The 12190-nt window shown below is 32.6% G+C and overlaps 1 protein-coding gene across 1 annotated transcript in view; it reads right to left on the bottom strand.

Moving 5' to 3' along the window:
* LOC148945958 (uncharacterized) overlaps positions 1 to 12190 on the bottom strand; it is a 46919-nt gene that overhangs the window by 31959 nt on the left and 2770 nt on the right. Inside the window, exon 2 of the mRNA XM_089097839.1 lies at positions 11021 to 11322. Within this exon, the coding sequence (XP_088953965.1) occupies positions 11021 to 11322 (302 nt within the window). The remainder of the gene's footprint in view (positions 1 to 11020; positions 11323 to 12190) is intronic.

Below are 12190 nucleotides of genomic sequence, written 5' to 3'. Positions count from 1 at the left end.
TTTTTCATCAGTAGAAAATTGTATTTTGGTCATTAAAAAGAAACTTACTTCAGGTAGGTCTATTATGATTCTTAAAAATTCTTGGGCTGTGATCGACATTAGCCTATACAGTAGTATAGTGTTATCTACAATCGGTTTTAATATCAATGGGGATTAACTGTTGTCAGGGGCGGATCCAGAATATTTTTAGGGGGGGGGCAAAACAGGTTGATCCGACAAACTTGCGTTAGGAGCAAGTTTAATTAAGGCAAACTTGAGTTAATTAAGTAAATTACACTACTTTAGATTACGCTAGGGGGCGCGCGCCCCCCTCGCCTCCCCCCTCTGGATCCACCACTGACTGTTGTAACTAGAAAGGTTCTTTCTAAGTTTTTTTATTGGTGATGATCTTTTACTACCCACAATCCTACACAACACCCATTCATTAACATATTTTAAAATTCATTTCTTCCAGTAACGGAGGGGTTGATTTTAAGAAATATTAACTGTTCATCTCTGTAGCTCCCCGGAATGCTGCAATGACATGAATAAATGGGTAGTTTCAAAAGCAGTCAGCCATAGTCAGAACCCTTTTTACCAACAGGTTAAGAACCCGATGGCGTGTTATAAAAAACTATTCTATTATTCGTGTCTAATATGCTATCTATTAAAAATGCATTGGCAAAGGTACGGTTGGACTAAAATTTCCCATCAGCTACGGTCAAAACCCCTTAGAACCTCTATTCTTCATTTCCATGTTTATTTTTCCGTCAAATTCACAGATTTTTTATGCAAATAAAAAGGGTAGGTATTATCGCTGCTGAAGAAAAAATGAAATTCAATGAGAAAAGCATAGGCTATAACAGAGTCCAGGGAAAGAAAAAAATAAGAAAGCTATTTAATGATGGAAGGACTTTCTGTAGTCTGCCCGATATTTAATTATCATTAAAAAGTCATATTTGAGCCTAATCAGCAATTTGTCTGTATTAATACTAGTTACACAATTGATTCTAGAAGCGTCAAAATATTATCTTATCAGCTTCTAAAAAAACACGAATTTAAGATTAAACTGAATAGTCAGCAAGGTAAATAAAAGAGTCAAGGAAGAAACTGATACAAAACGTTGATCCAGATTGAGGAAACGATTCTCTGGCTGTTTCTGATAATAACTGAAAATATTCAGTTACGTTGAAAAGTATTTTTGGCTGGACCTATTCTGTCTGCCTGAACTGTTTTGAAACCGGGGGAGAAATAGGTAAACAAATATGAAAAATTTGTAAAATTGTAAACAGCAGACTCCCTTCACTGCCTTATAAAAGACCACACTAAACGATTTAGAGGTGTTTTACAGTCAAAAGATTTGGTTTAGTTTCAAAATTAAAATGAAACTTGCCAAAAATTTAGAATTTTCACATGGACTAATGGTACTAAATAGGAGAGGATTTAAGAATATCAGTTTCACCTCCCCATTCCCCCAATCCACTAAATGTGAGTGATTTTGTCGTAAAGTTCAATTTTTGATTACATAATTTCTATAGCAGGACTTTTTCAATCTCTGGACCCTCATTCCTCCCTTGCCAGTCAATAGGATCTATTACTAGTTAAACTACCTTAAAAATATCAGATTTAACAGTCAAGAAAGCCATACTTGCAACAACCCAGCAGTAAAAGTGAATATTCTGTACAAAAAAATTATTCGAAAAGCTAAAGATCAACCGGACATCATTGCAGAAAAGGTCAATTTATGTGCGTCAAATTTGGAACTGACGTTAGCCTACAAGAAGAAGTTAAATACGTCTTTGGATTCTGTTGGTACCAATTTAACATATTTTAAACTAGTCAGTAATTTGATATACATTATAATATAAATCTTGAAAAATAAAGATAAAAAAATACTTAGTTTTAGCACGCAAAAGACTAAAAGCCATATATACATTCCAAGCGTGTGCGCCTCCATCTCTCACTCTAAAAGTCTAAAACCTACTGCATCATTAGCGCTTTACTGAAAACGAATTTTATTAAAAATATTTTCTTTTTTACTTAAAATTAAACATTAAAATTACATTAAAATTTTGAACTGATGAGCTTTCAGCAATAATTATCATTGTACATCAAATATTCGGTTTAATTTATTAGTTCTTTCTAAAATTTTTCAAGACGAATATAGTTTCAATACAAACAAGAGTTTGGATACCACCCCCTTCCTTAACTATAAAAACCAAAAGCCTACTGCGTCATTGGCGCTTCACTGAAAACGATTTATATTAAAAATATTTACTTTTCCAGTTCTTACAGCATTGAAAAGGAATATTAAATTGTAGTGAAATAAAATTTTAAACTGATGGATCTTTCAACAATTAATATCATTATATATCAAATATTCAACTTGATTTTGTTTGTACTTTCCAAGACTGTTTAAGATACATATAGTTTTCAGTAAAGCACCAATGACACACTAGGTTTTAGACTTTTACAGTGAGAGAGGGAGGCGATACCCAAACTCTTGTTAGTAGTGATTTTTGTTCGTTTCAAGCTTGATTTGCATATTCAATTTAAGTTTCTCTTGTTTTAAGATTTATTTATTCATTTACATTAATATATATTGTATGTGTATTTGCACTGATTGCTTATTTAATTTCTGTTCATTTTGACTTTCATTTATGCTTCAATAGCATTTTTTTTTTAAACTTGATTTTCATATTCAATTTAAGCATTACTTGCTTTAAGATCTATTTATTCATTTATATTACTACTTGTATGCTTTTTGCTATGATTGTTTATTTAATCTCTGTTTATTTTGGGTATCATTTATTCTTTAATAGTAATTTCTTGTCATTTTGAGTTTGAATTTTAACAGTCTGAGTTTGAGTTTTACAACGCCTGCCCCCTGGGGGTTGTGTCCACACTGGAGTTTTTCTTATCTGACCTTTGAACTATTTTTAACGAAATAGTTATCTCAAAATTTTTATCGGGTGGGTTTGGGGGGAAAAGGGTGTGAGGGAAGCCAGTTGCCCTCGGATATCTTTTGACTCTTAAAAAGTGAACTAGAACTTTCAATTTCCAATCAAATGAGCCCTCTCTGAAGTTTTTACGAGTATCCCTTTCAAACGAACCATATACGCCCCCAAGACAACACTCATAACGCCTACCCCCCGGATCCTGGGGTTTTGTGTCGACACCGGAGTTTTGTTCTCTAATTTTGGAACTATATTTTAAAAAAGGACTATCTTAAATTTCTTAGCGGATGGGTGTTTTCTCGATTAGTAACAGTAATTATTTTGATCATTAAAACTAAAATTTGTACATTTGTGATTATTCCACAAATTGATCAAAAAGTTCGTGGTAATGAACTGTAAGTAAGAAGCGACGCGGCTTAATAGTAACCGAAACCCTAAAAAACGGAATTTTGATACAAATAGATATGTTAAAAGAATAGGCTTATTAAGCTGATTCTAAATATGTAAGTCTTATAAGGTATAGTGCTACACATCAAAGGCTACGAGCCTAAGAAAATTTGCCTGATTTTCGAAAAAGGGAGGAAACACCCCCTAAAGGTCAAAGAATCTTAATGAAAATCACAGAATCATGTTCAGCGTTTCATAGAAACTTATTTCAGAGGTTTCGACCTCCTATCCGCAGAAATGTGGAATTTCTTATTTTTACCGGAAGAAAGATCAAGGATGCGTGTTTATTTATTTGTTGTTGTTTTTTCAGGGGTGATCGTATCGACCCAGTGGTCCTAGAATATCGGGAGAGGGCTCGTTCTAATGGAAATTAAAAGTTCTCATGCCTTTTTTAAGTGACCAAAAAGATTGGAGGGCAACTACGTCTCCTATCCCGTCTTTTTTTTCCCAAAATCGTCCAATCTAGATTTTGAGATAGCTCTTTTGTTCATCATAGTTGAAAGGCCTAATAACTAGACCTTTTGGCATAACCAAACGCCCCCCCCCTCAAGGCCCCAGGGGACAGGTCTTTAGGTTATAAAATTTGCCCATTGTTTATACATAGTATTTGTCATTGGGAAGTATGCATATATTTTAGGGTGGGGGGACGAGTTTTCTGCTGTGGGTTCTTCCATGGGGGAATTTTTATGGGGAGGGAGGAGGCGGTTCCAGGGGTTGAACCTGTCAGGAAAAATTTTATAGTGGGGGAATTCGCCAGAATTCCTCTACAAAATTCTTTTATATGTCTTGCTTTTTCTTTTCTGTCTCAATTTTACGCGTGAAGATGTTAAGGATAATTGTCTGGGGTAAATTGTCACCGGAATTTAATTGTCTAGAGGATATTTCCGTGGGGAGGGGTATTTCTCCGTGGAGGTAGGCCCAGATTTCCTGGCATTAGTTTAAAAACGATCAGAAATTAAATAAAAAACAAGTTTTTGAACTGAAGGTAAGGAGCAACATTAAAAATTAAAAACAACAGAAATCATTACGTATATGAAGGGGACTGCCCCCTCCTCAACACCTCACTCGTTACGCTAAAGTTTAAATTTTGTACAATTTTTTAAGAACGACTCCTGAAACAGAAGCGTCGTTTAACTAGAACAATAAGAAGATTTATTAAAAGTACTAAACAAATTTAGCTTAAAGAGCGAGGTGTTGAGGAGGGGGCAACCCCCCGATATACGTAATAATTTCTTTTATTTTTAATTTTTAATATTGCTCCTTATTTTCAGTTGAAAAAACTTGTTTTTTTATTTAATATGACTAAAGTTTGATGATTTAATGTAGCTTAAGTTATCATTTTATGACAAGTTTAGCCCATTATAACAATTTTGATGCAGTGTATTTTACAAATTTACCCAAGATAATTTGATTTTTTTTTTCTTTTTTATGCCTGTACCACTTTAAAGAAAAAGGTGCTTAAAAGCAAAGTTGGGTTGAAAAGAGAATCAAGCATATTTGTGGTATTTCCAAGCCTTACAGGATTTGTCATGTATTGAATTCAAGTTTAAACATTTTTTTTTGGTTGGGATCGCAATGTGTTAAATTATCGGTATTGCAAAAATTTTGCATTAAAACATCAAATTTTCGCAATATATATATATATATATATATATATATATATATATATATATATATATATATATATATATATATATATATATATATATATATATATATATATATATATATATATATATATATATATATATATATATATATATATATATATATATATATATATATATATATATATATATATATATATATATATATATATATATATATATATATATATATATATATATATATATATATATATATATATATATATATATATATATATATATATATATATATATATATATATATATATATATATATATATATATATATATATATATATATATATATATATATATATATATATATATATATATATATATATATATATATATATATATATATATATATATATATATATATATATATATATATATATATATATATATATATATATATATACACACACACACACACACACACACACATAATATATATATATATATATATATATATATATATATATATATATATATATATATATATATATATATATATATATATATATATATATATATATATATATATATATATATATATAGGCTGGAAGACTTGATTGATTGTGAGGAATATATGTAGCAACAAAAACTATAATTGCATTAATTGATTTATCTAACCATTACTTGCCATCATCTTTTTTTAAGTTTGGTTCCATGATAAAGAGATAGAAAACAGAACATCCCCATTAGAGCTCTTCATTTTTATTGGCCTTTTGAAAATTAAAAATATTTTCTTATGATTGATTTGTGATTTATGACGAAAGCTGAACGATAAATTCCCGAAACGATTACAAACGTAACGTAACGTAAAGTAAAGTATAGAAAACGTAACTACAATAGTATACGTAACTACAAACGTAAAGTATAGATATTTTTACGGGTTTTCACTTGTACATCAAATCCAACGCCGTTTAAAGAATTATTTAAAATTAAACCACATTCGTGTTTCTAATATAGACGTAAATTATGAAGTAGATAAATAACCAGTGCCTCTAAGAGGATAAAAGGGGTAAGAATATCTTGAAATTGTTGAGCATCTGATACTTCAAGAAAAATCAGGAATATAATTTTGAGAAGAGCAAAAGAAGTTACTGCCTTCCCTGAGATATACAATGTATCAATTATGAGTCTTACGGGGAAATATCTTTATAATATTTTGTAAATTAGATTTATTGCAGCCCTTCCCCCAATAAATCTTGGAATTTTCACCTTCACCAGTTTTGCGACCCCTTTCTAAGTATACCTGAAGTTGAGTCTCTGTTAAAATATTTTGGTTTTTCTATAAAGAGATCCTTCAGGCGAAAATATTTGGATACGAGAGTTTTGAGGCTTCTTATAAAAGATCTGGATGACTAACCACTCGCTTAATTTCATAAGACCTAACTATAGTGCTATTCAATAAGAAAAAGTCCTTTTAAAAAAGTTAACAGATTTGATACACTGCAGTTTCCCCCCGCAGATGTCAGCTATTGCCCTCTTTGCCCCTCCTCAGTAAATATAAGGCCCAGTTTCTGTTCAAATTAAGACAAAAACCTTCAGATTATGAAAATTTTTGGGGTCACTGGCGCCAATTAGAGGACAGGGGGAGAAAGCAACCGCCACTCTGCATCTTAGCACTTTTTTATATGTTTATTAAAAAATTGAAAAAACAGAAATTCCTTCTACCTAGATTTGAAAAATACTGTTTGCTTCGTATTCTCATCTAAATAAATGGAAAAAAAAAAAGATTTCCACACCTCCCTAGATTAATAGAAAAAACCTTTATTTGTATACATAAAATGTATGTATACATTTATGTATGTATACATTAAATAAATGTATACATTTGTATACATAAATACGTAAAAAAAAATCCTTGTCCATCATTATATCATTGCTATCAGACCTATCATTGCTATCATTCAATAGTAAAGTAGTAAAAAAAAAACTTTTTTTTAGTTGTATTTTCGCTGTTTACTCTTTCTGTAACTGGAAATATGTTTTTGAAGCCATCTAGTCGGTTTCATGGGAAGCAGGGCGGCGGACCCAGAATTTTGTAAAGGTGGGAACACCGCTTAGATGGTTGATACTTGGATTACTATGCCTAAGACAATATGGTAATAGTTTTGACTAAAAATATTTTGTTAAACTATATATTTATTGATTTCTTTAAATTGAATTTTAATTTAGTTTTTTCAAATAGCCTACTATTATACTATATAGCTTACTGTTGTAGCCTGTGAACATTATTCAGGAGCCAGTTATCACAGACTTTGTGCTAATCAAGTAATCAGGTTAAAATTGACTAAATGACGTGATTGATTGTAAAAAGTTCTTGTATTATTGAAAACTACGAGTGCATTAATTGATTTATCTACTTATTTGCCGTCATTATTTCCCTCTTTTTATTGTTTATCCATAAAAAAGAGAGAAAATTGGACTTCTCCATTAAAGCCTTAATTTCTGGTGACCTTTAAAAAATTACAAATATTTATTTTGATAAGGTGTTTTTGTTAATGATTGCAGCAGTAGCTGCAACCATGATCAAAGATGGTTTTTGATAAGAGATGATAGAGCCATACAAACCGGACCGCAACCCCCTAAACCATCTAGAGGCTAGAGCGTCATTTGCGCTTCACTGAAAATGAAATATTCTAACCATTTTTACTTTTATTATCATAGCAGTTAAGAATGAAAATTGCAGAAACTTGCCGGATTCCTTAGCATTATGTATTATGCATTATATATTACCGCATTATAGCATTAGCATTATGGATTATAGCATTATGTAATACCTCGCTCTTTACGCTAAAGTTTGGCATTTTGTTCCAATCATTTAAGAATGACTCCTGATACACAAGGATCATTTAATTAGAATAATAAGCTTTTTTTAATAATTCAAAAAACACTTTAGCGTAAAGAGCGAGGTACTGAGGAGGGGGCAACTCCCCTCATATACATAATAATTTCTGTTTCTTTTATGTTTTAACGTGACTTCGTACTTTCAATTAAAAAAAATGTTTTTTTTTATTCTGAACATCTATTTCTGGTAGATTTTAATTAATGCAAGAAATCACAGCTCCCCCACCATAAAATTTTTCCCTCCCTGACTAAAAATCCTCCATGGAAAGATCCTCCCATGTATGCGTCCCCACCAGAGCCCCCCCCCCCCGAAAATATCTGTATGCTTCCTAATAGCCAATACTATATGCAAGCAATGGGCAAAGCTTATAACTTGCAGCCCTTCCCCCCGGGCCTGTGAGGGGTCAAGTCATCCTCAAAGACATAGTTATTAGCTCTTTCGCCCATGCTGAAGAAAATAACTGTCTCCAAAATTTTGACCGGACAATTTTGGATAAATAAGGGGGTGGGAGGCGTCTAGCTGCCCTCCGATATTTTTGGCCACTTAAAAGGGGTACTAGAACTTTTGATCCGATTAAATGAGCCCTCTCCTGATCTTCTAGGATCACTGGTTTGATACGATCACCCCTGGGAAAAAAAACACAACAAATAAGGCCGCATCCGTTTTCTCGCTTCGGACGAAAAATTCAAAATTCCACATTTTTGTATATAGGAGCTTGAAACCTCTACATTAGCGTGCTCTGATATTCAAAATTTCATGGTTTGATTTTTATTGAGATTATTTGTTTTTTTAGGGGTGTTTTCCCCCTTTTTCAAACGAGGCACATTTTCTCAGGCTCGTAACTTTTGATGGGTAGCATTAAACTTCGTGAATTTTACATATTCTGAATAAGCATCATTCTATTCTTGATATATCTATTATATCAAGCATTATTCTTGATATATATTGATATAGAATGATGCTATTATAATAAGCATCATTCTTGATATATCTATTATTGTCAAGATTCTGTTTCTTACCGTTTCGGTTACTATTGAGCCGCTTCGCTCATTACTTATAGTTCGTTACAATGAACCGTTTGATTAGCACTCACTGTCAAAAAAACCTGTTGAACTAAGTTTTAATACATTTCTATCTGTGATTAAAAAAAAACAAGTTTTTTTAACTGAAAGTAAGGATCGACATTAAAACTTAAAACGAATAGAAATTATTCCGCATAAAGGGGCTGTCCCACCCTCAACGCCTCGCTCTTTACGCTAAAGTTTTTTATTGTTCCAAAAAACATATTTGTGAGAAAGAGTCAAACTTTAGCGTAAAGAGCGAGGAGTTGAGGAGGGGACAGCCCCTTTCATATACGGAATAATTTCTGTTCGTTTTAAGTTTTAATGTTGCTCCTAATTTTCAGCTAAAAAAACTTGTTTTTTTTTAATTTAATTTCTAAACATTTTTAATTAATGCAGGTTTTGATTTTGGCTCACCGTACATGAATAATTAAAACGAAATTTACATATTAATTTTGCTTTTTTTGCTAAATGGCTTTCTCAAAAGTTGTTTAATTTTATTTGCGAACTTTTTTATTAGTAATAAATATACATAACTTAAGAATTAACTTACGTGACAAACTTCTATATTCGTATATTTTTATTACGTATATTAGTGGGGTTCGCCCCAGGCCGTTAATAAGAATAAATAGCTCTTATGAAAGTACTAAAAAGAAACTTTAGCATAAAGAGCGAGGTACTGACTAGGGGGCGAATCAAATCATATACGTAAGAAGTTCTGTTCATTTTAAGTTTTGATGTTGAAAAGTTTTCAGTTTAAAAGTTTTGATGTTGAAAACTTGTTTTTTTATTTAATTTCTGATCGTTTTTTTAGATAGTTCTGGGAAATCCGGTGCCCCCTTCATATCAGTGTCCCTTCCCCCATGAAAACTTCCTCCATGGAAAGATCCTCCCACTTAACCCCCGCCCCCCCCCCCAATACCAGAAAATATTCCCCCTGAAAATGTCTGTATACTTCCCAATAACCAATACTATATGTAAACATTGGGCAAAGTTCATCACTTGCAGCCCTTCCCCTGGGGACTGTGGGGGATTAATCATTCTCAAAGACATAGTTATTATATTTTTCGACCATGTTGAATAAAATGGCTATCTCAAAATTTTGATCGGGTGACTTTGGGGAAAAAATGAGCGTGGGAGGGGGTCTAGTTGCCCTCTATTTTTTCTGTCACATAAAAAGGGCATTAGAATTTGTAATTTTCGTTTGAATGAGCCCTCCCGCGATATTCTAAGACCACTGGGTCGATACGATTACCCCTCCCGTGATCTTTCTGCTGGCAAAAAATACAAAATTCCACATTTGTGCAGATAGGAGCTTGAAACCTCTTCAGCAGGTTTCTCTGATACGCTGGATCTGATTGCGGGATTTTCATTAAGGTTCTATGACTTTTAAGGGGTCTGTCCCCCTTTTTTCGAAAATAAGGCAAATTTTCTCAGATGCGTAACTTTTGATGGATAAGACTAAACTTGGTGAAACTTATATATTTGAAATCAGCATAAACAAATGATTCTTTTGATGTATCTATTGGTATCAAAATTCGTTTTTTTAGAGTTTCGGTTACTATTGAGCAGGGTCGCTCCCTACCACAGTTTATATAATTATCCAGTATGATCTTTCCCTATCTCACCCATTATAAAAACCCGGACCAAGGTGCGAGTGCTCCAGAGAACGTTTTTGCAGATAGAAACATAGGCGGCATCAGATCTTTTCACGGGTAGACAAGTCAGACTGTGATCTAATCGGAAACACGTGGAAACCCGCTATTACGAATAATGCACTTTGTTGAAAACAATCGGAAACAGACTAACCCGCTAATGCAGAAAGAAGTGGGAGGAGCTTTTTGTTCGCACCGAGAACGAAGACCAAAAATGATCTGCGATAAGGTTACTGGATAATATATGAACTGTGCTCCTTACTTACAGTTTGTTATGACGAACTGTTTGAAAGATGACATTGAAATCCCTTCGGCTTATTATTTGTTACAGAAAATAAGCGAGACAATCTTTAATAGGGCAGCGGAAATACACCAACAAAGTACATAAGTTTTTAAAGCATCGTGTGAAGTAGCTTACCTGGTGAAGTATCATCTCTTTCCATTAGCAGTCTGAGGGTGCCTGTAACTTTTGAGTATCCATTATTAAGGATTACGTCGATATTGGACTCTTGATAAATTTCAATTTGATCTTGCAAGACGGTATAGTGCATTGGTCCTATGACTTGGGGTTGATTTTCACCTCGGGGTGAGTAAGTTATATATTCACCAACAACTTCATGCAGACAGCCATCGTAAAGAATGCTTTTCTTATCGCTTTTCACTTTCTCGTGGACTTGCTTTTCAACTTGGGCTTTTCGATCTTTTGCCTTTTCCTTGTCCCTGAAAAATAAGTGATAGAATGAGAGATTGCCCTAGCTTAGGGCAATAAAAAATTTACATGTTTGAAAAATTAAGGTTTGCCCTCTAAGCCTAGAGTTCTTCTGAAAAGAATGAAGGAGGGCAATCAAAAATAAAATTGGTAGCTTCAAATCTTTAATTTTTCCTTAGTTGTTCGATAGTAGATACTCTAAGTAAGAGAAATTAAAATAAAAACACAAATTGCCTAAAGTAAATAATTTTTGAAGACTGGACTTCCAAAGGTTCTATAAAAACGGGTTAGTTGTCAACCAAAAAGGAAAAACTATAAGTTTACTTTATTTATGTTCCCTGCATTGTTTCCATATGTATCATGTACAGAGGTACCAGTTAGGAGAGGAGGGCCAGGAGGCAATTGATATTTTTGGACTTTTTGCTCCTTCTAGACTTTGAAAAATACGCGTTTCGGCATTTCATTGAAAAAATTTGAAACATGAAACTGCCTCCTCCCCCCCCCCCATAGGTCTCAAAAAATATTTTTTTTCTGCGTTTTAATTAAAAAAAATTAAATATGTTTCCCCCCCCCCCTTCAGTTTCGTGAAATAGCGTCACTGATCATGTTCATTTTTGGAAAGCTATATTAGATCAGTTTATTTAATACGTTATTTAATAACGTTATTCGTATCTGAAATGATCTGAAAATTATTTCTGTTTAACAAATTGGTTGAAAAATCTACTGAGATATTGCGTTTTCCACGATCTCACTGGAAATGAAGAAATGGAGATTAATATATTACAAACACAGTAATTTTGCAGATCTACGAAAAATGATAAATGGGGATTAACTATGTGTCTTATTACTACTACTACAAACAAATCATTGCAGATCCTT

The sequence above is a fragment of the Artemia sp. Qi Xiang Cuo genome, chromosome 12 (genome assembly GCF_049724085.1).
Source record: "Artemia sp. Qi Xiang Cuo chromosome 12, ASM4972408v1, whole genome shotgun sequence".
Classification (NCBI taxonomy): domain Eukaryota; kingdom Metazoa; phylum Arthropoda; class Branchiopoda; order Anostraca; family Artemiidae; genus Artemia; species Artemia sp. Qi Xiang Cuo.
This window is presented reverse-complemented; position numbering and strand designations above follow the sequence as displayed.